This window comes from Triticum urartu, chromosome 1 (genome assembly GCF_003073215.2).
Source record: "Triticum urartu cultivar G1812 chromosome 1, Tu2.1, whole genome shotgun sequence".
In the NCBI taxonomy this organism is placed as follows: Eukaryota; Viridiplantae; Streptophyta; class Magnoliopsida; order Poales; family Poaceae; genus Triticum; species Triticum urartu.
In genome coordinates, this window is record NC_053022.1 from 532,911,333 (window position 1) to 532,932,751 (window position 21,419).

The 21,419-nt window shown below is 42.2% G+C and overlaps 1 protein-coding gene across 1 annotated transcript; it reads right to left on the reverse strand.

Annotated features, from left to right (window-relative positions):
• Positions 1–11,848: 11,848 nt before the first annotated feature.
• LOC125526706 (histone H3.2-like) lies at positions 11,849–12,505 on the reverse strand. Its single transcript, XM_048691349.1, has one exon. It carries the CDS (start codon positions 12,427–12,429, stop codon positions 12,019–12,021), a length of 411 nt encoding a protein of 136 aa, XP_048547306.1. The 5' UTR covers positions 12,430–12,505; the 3' UTR covers positions 11,849–12,018.
• Between the last annotated feature and the right edge of the window lie 8,914 nt (positions 12,506–21,419).

A 21,419-nucleotide genomic window follows, 5' to 3' on the forward strand; every position in this document is an offset into this window, starting at 1 on the left:
GCCGGGCCGGGCTGGTAGCAAGAGTTGTTTATATTGTAAGTCGCGCCCTAATCAACAAGGCAGCCTCTGTGCTATGTTTCCTCTTGGTCTTCTTGCTCCGGTTCGGCACCGTCTTGCCTATTGCTCCTAGCTTCTCCATGGCTATACTCTTGAAACCTGATAACACATAGCACATCCGTTTGAAGTACTAGCTATGTCTCATAAGTGGAAAATTCTGAATCATTAAGGAGCAAGTTCACCTCATGTTCAATGCTACGTGCACTGACTTTAGTCATATGTCAAAGGACAAAGGACGGGCGTGGCGCCTGGAGACGTCGCCACTGGCTTGGCCATCGAGGACGACCAATGGATTTCTCCCGGTCGAGATCTCACACCACCAAGGCCAGCCAATGACTAGAGATTCGATCCGATGGGGAAAGTACTAAAGGAGGAGGGTTGGTACCTAGCTTTAAATCTAGGCACCAGAGGCCGGTGACGCGATACCCCAAGGAGTGAAATCCTTGTAAAGAAACAGTGCGATGAACAGTAATGATCGCTATAGATTGTTGTCGATGATTTACATATTTATATCCCTGGAAGGGATGTGTCGCACAGACGCGACGTTTACAAGAGGCACGATCCGAACGATGCGTCCGTTACATTTAGGATGCGATTGTTCGGGAGAGAAAACGGCTGTCGGTTCCACATGCAGAGATTCCAACTAATTAAACTAATTAATTAATCCTAACACTCCCCCTAATCTCTGCCTCAATTATTCTTGTAAACATCATCATCAACATCTTGATCATCATCATGATTAGTCTCCTCCAAAAACCCTGTAGAAAAAATATGAGGAGATATGTACAATATGCCATCAAAAACTCCTTCCAAAACCCAATGGGAAAATAAGGAGAAACCGACATATCATAATGCATGCATTACTATTGCCTCATTAAAAACCTTCCATAAGAAACCATTTAGGAAAAACTTATAAAGGAAAAGAGTGCAATATTAAAGATCCGAGGATCACAAACAGATTATCATTCAGGGAGACACTCCCCCTGAACTTTGCAAATCCCGAAGTCGTTTCATACCAATTCCATTGATGTACTTCTCAAATAAAGAACTTGGTAATGACTTTGTAAACAAATCGGCAAGATTGTCACATGACTTCGTTTGCAAAATATTTATCTCCCCGGTTTCCTGTAACTCATGGGGATAAAATAACTTAGGAAAAATATGCTTTGTAATATTACTCTTTATATAACCTGTTTGCATCTGTGTAATACATGCAGCGTTATCTTCATAGATAATAGTGGGTGATTCCAATGATCCAATCCCACTTGAACTTTCAATAAAGTTAATCATTCTGCGAAGCCATGCACATTCACATGATGCTTCAAACAAAGCAATAATTTCAGAATGATTCGTGGATGTAGCCACCAGAGTTTGTTTTGTCGACTTCCAAGAAAAAGCCGTACCTCCACTCAAGAAGACAAAACCAGTCTGTGATCTGGCATTATGGGGATCCGATAGGTATCCAACATCACAATATCCCACCATGGTCTTATCTTGATTTTTTCGATAGAACAAACCAAGATCTTTGGTGCCTTGAAGATATCTGAAAATGTTCTTCACACCAACCCAATGCCTCTTTGTTGGTGATGCACTGAATCTAGCCAATAAGTTTACTGCAAATGATATATCAGGCCTGGTGCAGTTTGCTAGATACATTAGTGCTCCAATAGCACTGAGGTAAGGAAACTCAGGTCCTAATACCTCTTCATCATCACTCTTAGGTCTAAATAGGTCTTTATCTCTATCAAGAGATCTAACAACCATTGGTGTTTTCGATAGATATGCTTTATCCATATTAAATTTCTCAAGAATTTTTTGGATATAAGCAGACTGATGAACAAGTATTCCTGAAGGAAGATGTTCAAGTTGTAAGCCCAAACAAAATTTAGTCTTGCCCAGATCTTTCATCTCAAACTCCGTCTTAAGATGATTACTTGCCTCATGTATTTCTTGTGTAGTCCCAATGATATTTAGATCATCCACATACACAGAAATAATGCAAAATCCATTCTTAGATTTCTTAATAAACACACATGGGCAATCACTGTTGTTTGAGTAACCCTTCTGAAGAAGGAATATACTCAGTCGGTTATACCACATTCTTCCCGACTGCTTTAAGCCATATAATGACTTTTGAAGCTTTACGCAATACATGTTGCGATTAGCCTTTGGATTCGGAAGCTTCATTCCCTCAGGAACTTTCATATAAATATCCGAATCCAGTGACCCATATAAATATGCAGTCACAACATCCATCAGTTGGATAGAAAAATTCATTTTCACTGCCAGTGATATTAAATATCGGAATGTTGTTCCACTCATAACAGGAGAATATGTTTCATCACAATCGATGCCGGGTCTCTGCGTGAACCCCTGTGCTACAAGCCTCGCCTTATATCTCACCACCTCATTGTTCTCGTTCCTTTTACGAACGAAAACCCACTTTGCTCCCACAGGGAACACATGCTGAGGAGTGGATATTACTGCAGTGAATACCCCTCTTTTTATGAGCGAGCGCAATTTGTCCTCAATTGCTGCCTTCCATTTGGACCAGTCTGAGCGCTTCATGCACTCCGCCATGGACTTAGGCTCTCGATCCAAATCAAGGCCTTCTGCAATTCTAGAGGCGAAATAAATGTCGACAACTGTAGTCTTTCTATTGTATGATTCTCCTGAATCAATATAATTAATGGATATCTCATCAATACCTTTTGATCCTTCGTGATTTCCCTCAACAATTGGATCAAGGTCTTCCGATGTCCCAACACCAAAATTTGTGTGCACACTCGTGTTGGGTTCTGGATGTCCAACATCCTTCAGGTGTCCTTCAACCCTAGGTTGAATATCAACATCTTGTTGACTTGCATTTACTTTTTGAGGATTCCTCATTCCCCTTGGACGCTTCTGCAAAGCCTTGTCCTTTGTGTCCAGATTCCTCCCTCTCTTGGGTGGCTGAGTAGATCTATGGGTCACATCCACTCTCTCTGGCACATTCATAGCGGGAACATTTGATTTTGTGACACCTTTATAATCAGTAAATGCATCTGGCAGATTATTTGCAATATTTTGCAAATTTATAATCTTCTGAACCTCGAGTTCAGATTCATTCGTACGTGGATCTAAGGACTGGATGCCTTTCACATCCCAATCTATTTCACGGCATTCTTTGTGGTTATTCTCTCCCCCTAATGCCGGAAAATTGTCCTCATCAAAAATGCAATCAGCATACCGGGCTGTAAACAAATCCCCTGTCAGGGGTTCCAGGTACTTAATGATTGACGGAGAATTGTACCCCACATAGATCCCCATTCGTCTATGGGGGCCCATTGATGTACGCTGCGGTGGTGAGATCGGTACATATACCGTGCAACCGAATTGCCGCAGATGGGAAATACTTGGCTGGTTTCCACGTACTAACTGCAATGGGGAGACCGTATGATATGCAGTTGGTCGAATTTGTATCAGCTCTGCAGCATGTAAAACTGCATGACCCCAACATGAAGTTGGAAGATTACTATTCTGCAGGAGCGGTCTTGCTATCAACTTGATCCTCTTGATAAGTGATTCCGCAAGACCATTCTGGGTATGTACATAAGGTACTGAGTGCTCCACAGAAATGCCCAAAGCTAGGCAGTAATCATTAAATGCTCGAGAACTGAATTCCGCGGCATTATCCATTCTGATGGTTTTTATCCTATGCTCAGGATGATTTGCTCTCAATTTAATGATCTGAGCAATTAGCTTTGCAAAGGCATGGTTCCTTGTTGATAGTAGACACACATTTGACCATCTCGTTGATGCATCAATTAGGACCATGAAATATCTGAATGGTCCAGATAACGGTTGTATTGGACCACAAATGTCTCCTTGAATGCGTTCAAGGAAATTGAGTGGCTCATCCTTTAATTTCACATAAGATGGCCTTGTGATCAATTTTCCAGTTGCACATGCTGTGCATACAAAATCCGATGATTTTGGGAACTTTCTATCCGTTATATTGTGTCCAACAGAACCATCAATAATTTTTCGCATCATCCCAATAGCAGGATGACCCAGGCGACCATGCCAAATCTTGAACTTATCAAGATTCTGAAAAACTATCTTGTACGCCAAATGCGTCTCTGGTTTAATGTATGTATAATACAATCCAGAAGATAGAGAAGGCAAATTCTCAAGGACTTCCTTTCGAAATCCGTTTTGTTGAGTTATGAGTAGGCATTCCGCCCCACTCTCATCATAAGTTTTCACATGGAAACCATTTTTGCGGATATCCTTAAAACTCAGCAAGGTACGAGTAGAATCTGGATACAGTAGAGCATCCGGGATTACCAATTTAGTACCCATAGGGAGTGTAATTGTAGCTTGACCAGAACCAACAATTACCGTGTCTCGACCAGCAATTGTCATGACACTTCCATTACTCTTCTTGAGTGTTTGGAAATACTTCATCTCCCTAAGTATTGTGTTAGTAGATGCACTATCCACTAAACACATTTCCTCCTCCATTGTATTATTCCTTGAAGTTCGCTCCGAGTTCTTCTCCGACGAGATTCCTGTGGCCTGTCGCTCTCGCTGAGAGACGTGCGTGATAACTTGTAAAGAAACAGTGCGATGAACAGTAATGATCGCTATAGATTGTTGTCGATGATTTACATATTTATATCCCTGGAAGGGATGTGTCGCACAGACGTGACGTTTACAAGAGGCACGATCCGAACGATGCGTCCGTTACATTTAGGATGTGATTGTTCGGGCGAGAAAACGGCTGTCGGTTCCACATGCAGAGATTCCAACTATTTAAACTAATTAATTAATCCTAACAGCGCGGACGGCAATCGCGGGATCTTGGTTCACGAGTACATGCCATTGGGTTCTCTCCAAAATCACCTCCATGGTATTTATTGGTATACCAAAACCCAGTAAATTAATTTTGCCCACGATTCAATCGCTTGAGTCTGTGTTGATTAACTAACCACCGGATCGATCTTGTGCTCAACAGATCGGTCTCCTGGCAAAGCACTGCTAGACTGGAACACAAGGATAAACATAGCTGCTGGCGTGGCCAAGGGTTTGGAGTATCTACACCACCAAGGTGTGGTGTACTGCAAACCCATGAGTAGCTCGGACATCTTGCTCGGAGATGGCTACCACCCAAAGCTGTCGCAGTATGGACTGGCAGAGCTTCACCAGGTAGCTGCAGAGGAAGAGAGCTTCACGCGAAGTACTAATATTGCCCCCGAGATGTTAGCTACTGGGAGGGTGGCCACCAAGTCGAACGTGTACAGCTTCGGCGTCGTGCTGCTGGAGTTGATCACGGGACGGACCCCCTTCGACCCCGCCCAGGCCGTCGCCGAGGATCGGAACCTTGTCATATGGGTAAGTTAACTATAGCCAAGCCCATGGTTCGCATATTTGCTGGTTTTTGTTGATTTGGCCGTTAATGATTGATGTTTGCTGTTGGATCAGGCCATACGGTTGATGAAGGACAGGAGCAAGTTCCGCTGGATGGCAGACCCGGCGCTGCACGACCGGTATCCGTTCATGGGTTTGCACGAGGCACTTAAAGTTGCTTCCATGTGCATCCACCAACAGCCGGCCATGAGATCCCCCATTGGTGCCGTCGTCGCAGCTCTGTCTCGCCTTGTCGCCTACGACGATCATCCACCTGAATCATCACACCACGCCGCGCCTCGTTAACCTAGGGCGAAACGATGCACGTCGGCGTCATTTCCAGACGCACTGATCATCATATCAAGTTATTTTAATTATGACTTGCTGTGGAATAACAGTGCCTGCATAGTTTAGGCTGTTCATCACAATCCCTCCTGTGTAAAAACGTGCGGATGTTAATTGGCCCGTATTAATAATGGATTTAGAAGTTGACTTGATTCTAGAGGTGGAACGGTGTGCGGAAGTTTCAGCTGATGAACCGATCCATGCTGATACCGTACCGTACGTACATTCATTCCGTTGGTGCATGCAAGGGTTTCGGCTCAAGGCTCGTGGTGGATACTACTCCATCCGTCTCAAAAATAAGTGTCTTAATTTTAGTATAACTTTACACTAACGCTAATATAAAGTTGAGACACTTATTTTGCGACGGAGGGAGTATGTCCCTGTGATGCCTGTGCTTCAGCCGGTGTTGTCGTTATGATATAGAAATTGAGGTCGTTTCTTTGGGGCTGGGTTCAGATCGTGCAGTGGTTTGTACTTGCTTTTTGCCTTGTGTAGTTGTGTTGTATCTGTTGCACTAGTCTAGGTTGGGTTTGGCTGTATTTTGCTCACGGGATGTCGTCTTTCATGTTGATGATCCTCATGGCGTTTAGGCCGGGCGTTGTATTGGTTGTGCCTTCTTTGACATCGTATCATCTTTCTCTCTTAGGCTTTGTTCGGTTACACCTCTTCCCACAGGGATTGGAGGGGATTTGGAGGGGATTTGACTTGTAGGAGATCTAATCCCCCCTCAATCCCTGCCAAACCTCTTCAATTCCCTGTGAACCGAACGCAGCCTTAATGAATATACATGCAGCTCTCCTGCATGGTTTGAATGATAATGCCTTCCCATGGGGTATCATGCATGGACACAAAAACTTGGACTCCAGGTTCAGGACATGTAAAAAATAAGTGGGAGACAAGGTAATGGCTGACAGGCACGTTATTATTACAAGTGCAAAGGGAGAAGAAAATAACTTCAATTCGAGTCTGAAATTGCTTTCACATCCACTGTCATATTCATGTCCTTTGCAGACAGAAAGAAAAATGGGCCTAACTTATTACACCATTGCGAAAGGTTACAATTGCCCACAGTCACTTCACTTCTTCATTCAAGAGAGTGGATTCACAAAATAATAAAATACAGTAACATAATTAATTCTAGAAGATCCCTGTGGACTATATCATGCTAATTGTTGCAGCACAAAAACATAACTGAAACCATCTTAGTTCAGCGCCCATCAGGATACTATAATCATGAAACAAAATGGTCCGTGACCCATGATCGAGCATACAGCAGTCAGCAAAACTGCATCAGCCATCCAAACAAAAACTGGAGGCACAGTGCCAGCTGGGACGACCAGGAGGACAAGCATGAACATATCGGTACATCATCAGGAGGCCCTTCCAAGAATCTGTGCAGTGGACATCAAACATACTGATACGGTTATATAGCACGGAATTGAATGAGCATATGAACATATGTTCACTCAGGTTCAGAGGTAGCAAACTAGATTACTGAACACGAAATTTGACACGGGCAAAGGATACTTTAAGCTAGAATCAGGGCGATTTAGCTCAAACCGGTAGGAAATATAACGAGCCGGGAACCATTTGGTGAGAAAAACAGACTGTGGGAATATTGCACGAGACTGAATCTGTGGACTAACATACTGCCACTATTATGCAATTGGTCGATACACGGAACTGAAGACGAGCATACTAAGATGTTGTTCGTTCAGGTTCGGACGCAGGAAAGAGATAATGTGTAAGAGTGCTAAAAATCAGAGCGATGTTGGACAGGCTAGATTTTCACAAGTTGGGATTGGAGGACAGTGGCATGTAAAAGGGAGAAAAAACAGGCAATGAGAAAGCACATGTTAGACCAGATAGGCAACATATTTTTCAATTGCTGATGAAAACGATATGGTAAAAAGAACTACAAAAAAGAACTCTCCAAGACACTAGTAGCGCACACATTTCCACTGGTAAGGACCTAAAAGGCGATGCATGGATTGCAGCCTATGCTCTCACCACGGATGTGGCGGGCGAGTTGGATGTCCTTGGGCATGATGGTGAAGTGCTTGGGGTGGATGGCGCAGAGGTTGGTGTCCTCAAACAGCACCATGAGGTAGGCCTACGCGGCCTCGACTAGTATTTGGAATGCCTATCTTCCATGTGCTTTATCCTATGCAATTTATGGTTCACCAGGCCACAGTGAAGTCTATTTTTCGACCAGTAGCAATATCTTTACCTTCTTGTCAGTTCATTTTTTCAACGCAAGTTTTTTTGTTATGTCAGTCTGTAGCACTGTCCTTTGGTAGCTCTATAACATCCCCCTGTTCTTTTGTGACAAAGAATTTTTCATCAGCTTCAACTTCCTATGGTTATTTTTTCTTGTCATTTTTCATTTCCTACTAGTCTCAAGTGGCGCTAGATAGCTGCAGAGGAAAAAACATCGCCCTAGCTGCTGTTGGGTCGGTTCTTTTAACAAATCGAACTTCTTTTACATGCCTGATACTCTAGTACTCAAGTCTGAACTTTCAATTATATAGTACTGCTGATGTTGATTACAATTCACATGGAGCATTTTTACTGCAAGATATCATGTTGCTAAGTGCTATCATGTCCTCTTTATGTAATTTATCATTGCAAGCTGGGATGTCCAATTATTTATCCTGCTGCTTCCATTGCCTAATGTGATAAGTTAGTTTCCATCACCTGATGTTATTACCATGTTCTTTTGTGGTGTATATCCTGGTGGGTTAGAAGTGTCATTTCATTGATTGTGTGCTCTGAAAAAAATACAGTGTTAGGGAATTAAATGATGGAGAAGCTGATGCAAATAAATCCAATGAGGAGAATAAGAAAACAAGAGGAAGGGAAAGACATAGGTACAAACATGAAAACAGAATGCACTGGCCCCTATATAACTTAACTACATTTACATTTCTTGTGCAAAGTCCTCACTAACAAGCATTTTTTGTTGATCCAGGGAACAGCTACCTGGTACCCAGACATCTGAGTTAAGAAGGTTTGTCGATCCCAAGCAGTTTTTTTTTTTACTTTTGAGATGGGCAGAATACAGTACTGCAAGTTATGAAATGGTGTTTATCTTGGCAACTTGGGCATTGACTTATGTTACACATATTTTTGTTGATTGTAGTTAATTGGTGAACATGCGGCATTCCTTCAATTTCATTTTCATGATCATAAGGGTACAGGATTATATAAGTACCTCTGAGACTCTGTTTAACAAAACATTGGGTATTATTTGCAACTATGAACTCTATCCTCTTTTTCAGATGTCTTGTAGTAGTGATAACAAAATACAAAGGGGCATAATCGCAATGCAAATTACAGTTTCTGAATTTTGGGTGATTTTCCTTATCAATTTTCTTGCCAAAGAGAATCTAAAAATCCAAACTTAAGTCTTCAGAAATCTGCAAGATTTTCAAATTACTTTTGATTTCTTTATCTACACATGTATTTAAACCACCGAAGTTTGAGCCGACGCATATAGGAATATGTTTATTCTGCAAAATGTACTAGCTGAGACTTTTATGGTGGTATGCAATATGTCTCTTTCCAATTGTTTCAAGTCAGTAAACAGTTTCTTGCTGCATCAATAATCCTTTTTAGCAGTAAGAGTCAATATATATGGTCTCTAATCCTTCTCAACTGGAATAGTCCTACTGCAGCTGCGGAAGGCAATATATATCCCAAGGTACAATTTATTAATGTTCACCACAACAGTAAACCTACTGGTACCACAACGCTTTGTTTAACCGTCATCTTTTCGGAATTCTTTAGTTGAGGAGCAGTCTACTGGAAAAAAAAACATCAAGCAGAGGGCAAATAAAGAAGAGGTGTTGTGAAGTCTGTATGTTATCGTGTAAGATAATAGTAAGAAGCATTTGAATTTAGGACAAATTGGATGGCCAATAAAGCATCAAATTGAGGTCTTAAAAATCTCTTTGGACCAGTCTAATCCAAACATGCATTGACAGATGGATATTTTCAAACATGCATTGAAGAGGTGTTGTGATGTCTATCCGCAGGATATTTTGAAACCCAAGAAATTTTGAAAACATTTTCAGAGAGGTATCTATCCAGTGGGATGGATAAACCAAACCGTTTGCTGAAATCAGGGAGACAGGCATTGATGTTTAAGATCAGACTGTTAACTTCCCGTACAGTCACTTCTCACTGATACAATGCAGTTGAGCTGCTTATTTACTTGTTATGATAGGACACATCTTACCTTTATACTCCTGAGTGTATCCAATCTTCAGCATACATATTCTACCTAAACATTATATTTTTCCAGGGACAGCATGAGATTCCCACAATTCGTGGCCAGCGCTTTCGTGATCAGCCCCGGGAACGACCAACCTGTAGCAAGTTCACAGGAGATGCAGATGTAACATTTTCTCAGAACGTGGAAGAATAGTTTGTTAGGAATTGTGTGGGTGATGCGCCCATTATTATAATCACGGTGTGGAAATCTGCAGCTTTCCTGAACTTGTAAGAACTGAAGACAAGACATCCACGTAACTTGTACTGTACCCCTAACTAGGTTTGTAGATTTGAGATGATACAGGACAAGAGCAGGGTTCAGAGAATTGAGTACTGTTATACCATTAGGTTCAACAAGAATCTGTGCACTGAACATCAAACAATGCCAAACATAAGGAACCGAAGAGCATTTTAACATGCTGTTCGCTCAGGTTCAGACGCAGCAAACCACACTACTGAATGTGAAATCTGACACGGCTAAGGGATAATTTAAGAATGCTTAAAAATCAGAGCAATTTAGGACACATGCTAAAACCTGCAGGAAATCTCACAAAGTTGGGATCTGAGGACAGGCTCGCATACATACAAGGAAAAAAAGCAATGAGAAAGCACTTGCATTGGATGAGACCAAAACAATTGCTGATGACCATAGGTGGTAACACTAGTATCAGATGAGGCATAACACATACACCATGGCAAGAAATACAACGAGCTTTACAAAGCACTAGCACACGCATGGAGCCCAAAGAATTTATAGAAGCTCTCGCAATTTTCAGTTTCCATGATAGGCAGTGGCGTGGTGATAGGTATATCGTTCTTTGACCCCTTTGGCTTCTTTTTTAGCACCTTCTGTGTCAAGCGCTTCCAAGGATAAATTTAGTAGTAGAAAACCACCTAAACATAAAAATAGTGGAAAAAACAATAATACAAATAGAGCATGTGAGTTGAAATAATAATTACCTAATGGCTTTATCTAGGACTGGTTCATCTTCTTTTTGTAAGCAATTCATTCTTAAAAGACTGGATTAGTATTGAAGTGAAATTCAAGCTTGAAACCCTTTGGCTCACTAATTATGTAGCATTTGATATCCCTAAAGTACTTTAGAGCTTCCTCGTCCCTATCGGATATGGGTACATGTAAACAATAAACTAGATGCCAACAGAATTATGTGAAAGAGCAGGAGATGTATCATTTCAGCATTAAATTACTGAAAATATCTTAATACAGGCAAACATGTGTTCACCTTTCTGATCTGGAGCAGAAGCCTGCATCATCTTTAGTTACACCTTCTGCCTCAGCCACACCGTTGACAACATTATGACGCTGTCATTTGCAGGTGCAAGTAATCCATCAGATCTTGTCCTAATTTGATACAGTTGTGTTAAAGACAGTATGTACGGTATGAGCAGTGCACAATAAAAACATCTCTTGTCCTAATTTACCAGTCGTTAGCATCGTGGTACAGGTGAGAGTTGATTGCAGCAGTCACAGGGATCAAAAGGAATTACAGGATAAAGGCAAATAAACAACATAGAGCAGATGGACACACAGAACTGAACAAGCCAAAGCTGTTCATTCAGGTTCTGAGGCAACCAACAATATTACTAGTGATTACGGAATTTAATACAGCCAAGGCATCATCCAAGCTAAAAACTTGAAGCAATTTATTTAGGACAAAGTAGCTAAAACCAGCAGAAAATTTCACAAATCGGGATAATCAGATCCACCGTTTCCTGCATCACATTCAATGACAGGCTCACACCAAGAGGCACAGATCCAAGAACAGAATGCAACATTTTCATTTCAGTTACTGATGGCAGCAAGACGGTGACATCAGATCAGACACACTACATCCACCATGGAACGAACAACACACTAGCACGCATACATTTCCAACGCTGGACAAAGGCTAAGGTGGACCTAAACACTCACGGCGCACAGATTGCGGCCTAGGCCCTCTCTCCACGGATGCGGCGGGCGAGCTGGATGTCCTTGGGCATGATGGTGACGCGCTTGGCGTGGATGGCGCAGAGGTTGGTGTCCTCGAAGAGCCCCACCAGGTAGGACTCGGCGGCCTCCTGCAGGGCGGAGACGGCGGAGGACTGGAAGCGGAGGTCGGTCTTGAAGTCCTGGGCGATCTCCCTCACCAGGCGCTGGAAGGGGAGCTTGCGGATGAGCAGCTCGGTGCTCTTCTGGTACTTGCGGATCTCCCGGAGCGCGACGGTGCCGGGGCGGAAGCGGTGGGGCTTCTTGACGCCGCCGGTGGCCGGGGCGGACTTGCGGGCCGCCTTGGTGGCCAGCTGCTTCCTCGGCGCCTTGCCGCCGGTGGACTTCCTCGCCGTCTGCTTGGTGCGGGCCATGGAGTCGGAGATGCGCCGGGAGGTTGTTGAGGAGGGGGGAGCGCTGGGAGGGTTGGGGGATTGGAGTGAGGAGGAAGAAGGGGAATGGGCGGCGTTAAATAGGGAAGGAGGGGAGCGCCGAGCGGGCGGGGGATTGGAGCGGGGAGCCGCGCGTTGGTTTTGGTTTTTCGGGAGGGATGGTGGGGCGTGGACCGTTGGATGCGTCGTGCGTGGACGGTTGCGATCTGGTGTCGAGGGGGTGATCCGTGGGAGGTGGTTTCGCGTGCTCTGATTGGTCGAAGAGGAGTCAGCCGGATCGTGGAGAGGCAGATGAAACGAAAATGGACTCTCAGCAGGCGCGGCAATATTTTGCTCTTTGCCGCCCACGTCCCACACGAAAACCTCAGCCCAAACGAGAATCGACGAAATTAGTTGGTTCTTTTTTGACAAGAAGAGAAGACTTTCGGTGATTGCTAGAAACGATTGTTTTACTACTACTAGTACATGAATTATCTGTAAATGCCCTGAAGCCCTGTAAATTATTTGTGTGCTAATTCATCTTAAAACTGATTTTACATATAAATGACCATTTTAGAAAAGAATTTACGACGCGTTTGGTTACTGCTCAGGTAACGTAATCGGTTTCGGTATGAGGAAGCGCTGCTTCCGATTCTTTTTTACGGATACTGGCTTTGTTTGATTCGTTCAGTTTCGCCCGGTTTGCTAATCACCCTTCGCTCGGCTAGTTTGGACTTTGCGAAGCCGCATAGCACGCAAACCAAACGCAATCTACCGTTTTCAGAAAGCGTGGGGATCAGAAACCGCACCATCTCGCTGAACCAAACGCGTCGTTAGTTTTTCAGTTTGACTGTTGTAGCACACACGCCGAACTACTGATGTTTCTGTAAGTCACTACTTTGAGTTATTTTCGATGGATTCGTGGCAAGCATGTTCGGGAATCTGTCCATTTCGTTGGCTTGTCAGCAACGGAAGCCATGAAAAATCCCAACCAAACAGGGACTAATTCTTGATGTTCAATTGTTTTCTTCCATTTCGAACCATTCTTACTCACCAAGCGAATTAACAAGGTAAATACATCAGAAGCCTTACGACTTGCACGTGACGGTCAGTTTGGTGCATAAACTTGTAAAAAATATGATTCTAGTCATTAAACTTGCGCGAGCGTGCAAATACGGTCACAATTCACGTATGCATGCGTATATGCTGCCTACATGGCACACCAGCATGCTCTGGGTCCTATGTCAGCTAGTACAAACCTTTGTGCGAGGCAGGCATCTGGTAGATTGTAAGAACCCGAAATCATCTTCCAGATCTTCCTGTGTTTAAGTGTCAACCCCAGGATCATTGTTGACAATACAGTGAAATGGTATCATTGCACAATATATAAAAGTATTACAAGTAGTATATTTTTCACAAGACATACCTAGTGAAATGTATCATGACATTTATTACAACCAGAAAATAGCGGAAAGTAAAATGCGTAGCGACTTCATCTCAGCCACAGGCAGTCGATGTAGTCCACGTGACCTCACTCCTACAGATCGCCATAGTAGTCATGGTCATCACCGTCATCTCCATGCAACTCTGTTGTCAACAAAATTATTGCCATGAGTACATTACGTACTCAACATGCCTCCCTCGGGGAAGGACCTAATAGCTACATGTGGCTTCAAAGGAAGGCTGTATGGCTCATTTGCATAAAGCTAATTTTATTTGACAAACAAAGTAGTTGGATAAAAGCAGTTTTAGATGAAAACATGTTTTATCTCCAGAATAACTTTCATCAAGTGAGGATCCTCGATCAACTCACGTCCTTCATAGGTTTCAAGAATAGGGGCAAAGAGAGAATAAGCAAGACAGGTCATGTACGTCAAGAAAGATTCGTGTGTTGTCCATGACCATGGACACAGCTATTCGAATAGTTTTACACTCTGTAGAGGTCGTACACTTTACCCACACGACACAATTTCGTCTTTATGCCACCAGTGGCCGCTGGTATAGTACACCATTTGGTATACCAGCAGGGAGATTGTGACGAGGTCTTTGGACTAGATCCCCCAAAGATGTGACATGCCCACCGGGTCTGGCGCACGAAACTGAGAGTACGTCCTCAACCCCCCCCCTCCCCCCCCCGGTCTGTGCCAAGGATACTGATACGTCTCCGTCGTATCTATAATTTTTGATTGTTCCATGCCAATATTATTCAACTTTCATATACTTTTTGGCAAGTTTTTATATTATTTTTGGGACTAACATATTGATCCAGTGCCCAGTGCCAGTTCCTGTCTGTTGCATGTTTTTGGTTTCGCAGAATATCCATATCAAACGGAGTCCAAACGGGATAAAAACGGACGGAGTTTATTTTTGGAAAATATGGAAAATTCGGAAGGAAAATCAACGCGAATCAGTGCCCGAGGTGGTCACGAGGCAGGCCCCCCCCTTAGGGCGCGCCCCCTACCCTCGTGAGCCTACCGTAAGGCGGTTGACGCTTTTCTTTTGCCGCAAGAAAGCTAATATTCGGAAAAAAATCACGACGAAGGTTTCAGGCCAATCGGAGTTACGGATCTCCATATATATACAAAACGGTGAAACAGAGCCAGAACAGAACGCAGAACCAGAGAGAAACAGAGAGATATATCCAACATCGGAGGGGCTCTCGCCCCTCCCATGCCATGGAGGCCAAGGACCAGAGGGGAAACCTTTCTCCCATCTAGGGAGGAGGTCAAGGAAGAAGAGGAAGAAGGGGGCCCCTCTCCCCCTCTCCTCCGGTGGCGCCGGAACGCCGCCGTGGCCATCATCATCATCACCGCGATCTTCACCAACACCTCCGCCATCTTCACCAACATCTCCATAACCTTCCCCCCTCTATCTATAGCGGTCCACTCTCCCGCAACCCGCTGTACCCTCTACTTGAACATGTTGCTTTATGCTTCATATTATTATCCAATGATGTGTTGCCATCCTATGATGTCTGAGTAGATTTTCGTTGTCCTATCGGTGGTTGATGAATTGCTATAATTGATTTAATTTGCTTGTGGTTATGTTGCTGTCCTTTGGTGCCCATCATATGAGCGCGCGCGTGGATCACACCATAGGGTTAGTTGTATGTTGATAGGACTATGTATTGGAGGGCAAGAGTGACAGAAGCTTCAACCTAGCATAGAAATTGATGCATACGTGATTGAAGGGGGACCAATATATCTTAATGCCATGGTTGGGTTTTACCTTAATGAACATTAGTAGTTGCGGATGCTTGCTAATAGTTCCAATCATGAGTGCATAGAATTCCAAGTAAGGGATGACATGCTAGCAGTGGCCTCTCCCACATAATACTTGCTATCGGTCTAGTAAAGTAGTCAATTGCTTAAGGGACAATTTCGCAACTCCTACCACCACTTTTCCACACTCGCTATATTTACTTTAGTTGCTTCTTTACCTTAACAGCCCCTAGTTTTATTTTTGTGCTCTTTACTTTCTTGCAAGCCTTTCCGAAAAACACCTACAAAGTACTTCTAGCTTCATACTTGTTCTAGGTAAAGCGAACGTCAAGCGTGCGTAGAGTTGTATCAGTGGTCGATAGAACTTGAGGGAATATTTGTTCTACCTTTAGCTCCTCGTTGGGTTCGACACTCTTACTTATCGAAAACTGTCGCGATCCCCTATACTTGTGGGTTATCAAGACCTTTTTCTGGCGCCGTTGCCGGGGAGCAATAGCGTGGGGTGAATATTCTCATGTGTGCTTGTTTGCTTTATCACTAAGTAATTTTTATTTGTTGTTCTTAGTTGTTCTTTATCTTTAGTTATGGATATGGAACACGAAATACAAAAAAAATAGGTGTACTTTCTGCTCATGGAGATGGGGAACCTCCTAAAACCCTCGATGCTCAATATGTGAAAAATATTATGTACCACTTTGATAATCCTGAGAAAACCTCATTCAATTTGGTAATGGGAGTAACGTTGGATCAACGTGAATACTTTAGGGATTATCTCTTGACACAAAAAGGGAAACTGTTATGGGATCAAATTTATATATTGAAGTGGTATGCTAGAAAACTATGCTCGGAATATGATTATACTTGTTGCTCTGGGATGAATTCTCCACACCTCCCCTTTTCATGCAAATTTAATGATAATGAAACCTTGGCTTCTTATGCTAGAGGTATATATGATTACTATGATGTGGAACAAATAGAAGAATTTGTTGCTTTTATGGGTGCTTATGAAATTGAATCTATGTTTAAAGAGTTTGATGATATTGATGATGCTTGTTATAGATATGAAAATTTAGCTATCCTCAGATATTGCTATGAGAATTATGAATACAATTATGAAATTGATGCACTTATTAAGAAAGTCTCCGCTGTCCAAGAAGAGACTAATATTTTGCAGGAATCTATGGAAGAAGAAGTTGATGACATTGTGAGCTCATTGGATGAAAAAGATGAGGAGGAGAGCGAAGAACAAAAGGAGGAAGAGCGGATTGATCACCCGTGCCCACCTTCTAATAAGAGTAACTCTTCAACTCATACATTGTTTAATTCCCCTTCGTGCTTACCGAAGGATGATTGCTATGATGACCGTTATGATCCCTATGATTCTTTTGAAATATCCCTTTTTGATGATGCTTGCTATGCTTATGGCCAAGATGCCAATATGAATTATGCTTATGGAGATGAACTTGCTATAGTTCCTTATGTTAAACATGAAATTGTTGCTATTGCACCCATGCATGATAGTCCTATTATATTTTTGAATTCTCCCGATTATACTATATCGGAGAAGTTTGCACTTATTAAGGATTATATTGATGGGTTGCCTTTTACCGTTGCACATGATGATTTCGATAAATATAATATGCATGTGCTTGCTACTCCTACTTGCAATTATTATGAGAGAGGAACCATATCTCCACCTCTCTATGTTTCCAACATGATAAAATTGCAAGAAACTGTTTATACTATGCATTGGCCTTTACTAGGTGTGCATGAATTGTTCTTTTATGACATGCCGATGCATAGGAAGAGAGTTAGACTTCGTCATTGCTTGATATATGTTGCTTTGTGCTCACTACTAAATTACAAATCATTGTTAATTAAAATTGGCTTTGATATACCTTGGGATCCGGGTGGATTCACTACTTGAGCACTATATGCCTAGCTTAATGGCTTTAAAGAAAGCGCTGCCAGGGAGACAACCCGGAAGTTTTAGAGAGTCATTTATTTCTGTTGAGTTCTTTCATATAGTTTAAAAACAACAAAAATAAAGATAGGAACCCAAAACTTTTAAAAAAGGAAAGTGAAAGTGAGAAAGACAAGCACTGTTGAAGTGGGAGAGCTCCTTGAACTTTGTTCATGCTCACGGAAACTTTGTGAATCTTGATTACAGAAACTTTTCAACAAAAATAATTATCCCCTTGTACAATTCCATTGTATTATAAAAATAATGTGCCAAGGTTTGCCTTTAGGATGTTTACGATGCTTGTTGGTTTGTGCAGTGCAGGACAGAAACTTTGGCTGTAGTGCATGAATTTTAATTTTTTACTGGAACGTCAAATGGTTCTGGTTCTTTTTGCACTGTCTTGCTGTAAAAATTGTTTATTTTTCCTAATTTTGGCAGAATTTTTAAAGTATCAGAAGAATGGTGAATGTTCAGATTTCTACAGACTGTTCTGTTTTAGACAGATTCTTTTTTGATGCATAGTTTGCTTGTTTTGATGAAACTATCAATTTATATCAGTGGATTGAGCCATGAAAAAGTTATACTACAGTAGACACAATGCAAAAACAAAATATGAATTGGTTTGCAACAGTACTTATAGTGGTGATTTGCTTTATTATACTAACGGATCTTACCGAGTTTTCTGTTGAAGTTTTGTGTGGATGAAGTGTTCAATGATCGAGAAGGTCTCGATGTGAGAAGAAGGAAGAGAGGAAAGAGCTCAAGCTTGGGGATGCCCGAGGCACCCCAAGTAAATATTCAAGGAGACTCAAGCGTCTAAGCTTGGGGATGCTGGGGAGGCATCCCCTCTTTCTTCAACAAGTATCAGTATGTTTTCGGATTCGTTTCGTTCATGCGATATGTGCAATCTTGGAGCGTCTTTGCTTTAGTTTTCATGTTTCTTTTTTGCACCATGCTGGTATGAGATAGTCCTTGGTTGATTTATAGAATGCTCTTTGCACTTCACTTATATTCTTTGAGTATGGCTTTATAGAATGCTTCATGTGCTTCACTTATATCATTTGAAGTTTGGATTGCCTGTTTCTCTTCACTTAAACAACCGCCATTTGTGGAATGCTCTTTTGCTTCACTTATATTTGTTAGAGCGTGGGCATATCTTTTGTAGAAAGAATTAAACTCACTTGCTTCACTTATATCTAGAGAGATGGCAGGAACTGGTCATTCACATGGTTAGTCATAAAATCCTACATAAACTTGTAGATCGTTGAATATGATATGTTTGATTCCTTGCAATAGTTTTGCGATATAAAGGTGGTGATATTAGAGTCGTGCTAGTTGAGTAATTATGAAATTGAGAAATACTTGTGTTGAGGTTTGCAAGTCCCGTAGCATGCACGTATGGTGAACCGTTATGTAACGAAGTCGGAGCATGAGGTGTTTATTGATTGTCTTCCTTATGAGTGGCGGTCGGGGACGAGCGATGGTCTTTTCCTACCAATCTATCCCCCTAGGAGCATGCGCGTAGTACTTTGTTTCGATAACTAATAGATTTTTGCAATAAGTATGTGAGTTCTTTATGACTAATGTTGAGTCCATGGATTATACGCACTCTCACCCTTCCATCATTGCTAGCCTCTTCGGTACCGCGCATTGCCCTTTCTCACCTCGAGAGTTGGTGCAAACTTCACCGATGCATCCAAATCCCGTGATACGATACGCTTTGTCACACATAAGCCTCATTATACCTTCCTCAAAACAGCCACCATACCTACCTTATGGCATTTCCATAGCCATTCCGAAAAATATTGCCATGCAACTTCCATCATCATCATATACATGACTTGAGCATTTATTGTCATATTGCTTTGCATGATCGTAAGATAGCTAGCATGATGTTTTCATGGCTTGTCCGTTTTTTGATGTCATTGCTACGCTAGATCATTGCATATCCCGGTACACCGCCGGAGGCATTCATATAGAGTCATATCTTTGTTCTAGATATCGAGTTGTAATATTGAGTTGTAAGTAAATAAAAGTGTGATGATCATCATTATTAGAGCATTGCCCCAGTGAGGAAAGGATGATGGAGACTATGATTCCCCCATAGAGTCGGGATGAGACTCCGGACTTTACAAAAAAATAAAAGAGGCCAAAGAAGCCCAAATAAAAAAAGAGGCAAAAGAAGCCCACCAAAAAAAATAAAAAAGAAGAGAGAAAATAAAAAATGAGAGAAAAAGAGAGAAGGGGCAATGTTACTATCCTTTTACCACACTTGTGCTTCAGAGTAGCACCATGTTCTTCATAGAGAGAGTATCCTATGCTTTCACTTTCATATACTAGTGGGAATTTTCATTATAGAACTTGGCTTGTATATTCCGATGATGGGCTTCCTCAAACGCCCAAGGTCTTCATGAGCAAGCAAGTTGGTTGCACACCCACTTAGTTTCCAGTTTGAGCTTTCATACACTTATAGCTCTTAGTGCATCCGTTGCATGTCAATCCCTACTTCTCACATTGATATCTATTAATGGGCATCTCCATAGCCCGTTGATACGCCTAGTTGATGTGAGACTTTCTCCTTTTCTGTCTTCTCCACATAACCCCCACCATCATATTCTATTCCACCTAAAGTGCTATGTCCATGGCTCACGCTCATGTATTGCGTGGAAGTTGAAAAGGTTTGAGAACGTCAAAAGTATGAAACAATTCATTGGCTTGTCATCGGGGTTGTGCATGATGTAAATATTTTGTGTGGTGAAGATGGAGCATAGCCAGACTATATGATTTTGTAGGGATGAGCTTTCTTTGGCTATGTTATTTCAATAAGACATAATTGCTTGGTTGGTATGCTTGAAATATTATTGTCTTTATGTCAAAAGATAGATTATTGCTTTGAATCACTCGTGTCTTAATATTCATGCCATGATTAGACATATGATCAAGATTATGCTAGGTAGCATTCCACATCAAAAATTATTTTTTTATCATTTACCTACTCGAGGACGAGCAGGAATTAAGCTTGGGGATGCTGATACGTCTCCGTCGTATCTATAATTTTTGATTGTTCCATGCCAATATTATTCAACTTTCATATACTTTTTGGCAACTTTTTATATTATTTTTGGGACTAACATATTGATCCAGTGCCCAGTGCTAGTTCCTGTCTGTTGCATGTTTTTGGTTTCGCAGAATATCCATATCAAACGGAGTCCAAACGGGATAAAAACGGACGGAGCTTATTTTTGGAAAATATGGAAAATTCGGAAGGAAAATCAACGCGAACCAGTGCCCGAGGTGGTCACGAGGCAGGGGGCGCGCCCCCTACCCTCGTGAGCCCACCATAAGGCGGTTGACGCTCTTCTTTTGCCGCAAGAAAGCTAATATCGGAAAAAAAATCACGGCGAAGGTTTCAGGCCAATCGGAGTTACGGATCTCCATATATATACGAAACGGTGAAACAGAGCCAGAACAAAACGCAGAACCAGAGAGAAACAGAGAGATAGATCCAATCTCGGACGGGCTCTCACCCCTCCCATGCCATGGAGGCCAAGGACCAGAGGGGAAACCCTTCTCGCATCTAGGGATGAGGTCAAGGAAGAATAGGAAAAAGGGGGCCCCTCTCCTCCGGTGGCGCCGGAACGCCGCCATGGCCATCATCATCATCACCGTGATCTTCACCAACACCTCCGTGATACGTCCATTTTGCATCATGCTTTTATATCGATATTTATCGCATTACGGACTGTTATTTCACTTTATGTCACAATAATTATGTCTATTCTCTCTTATTTTACAAGGTTTACATAAAG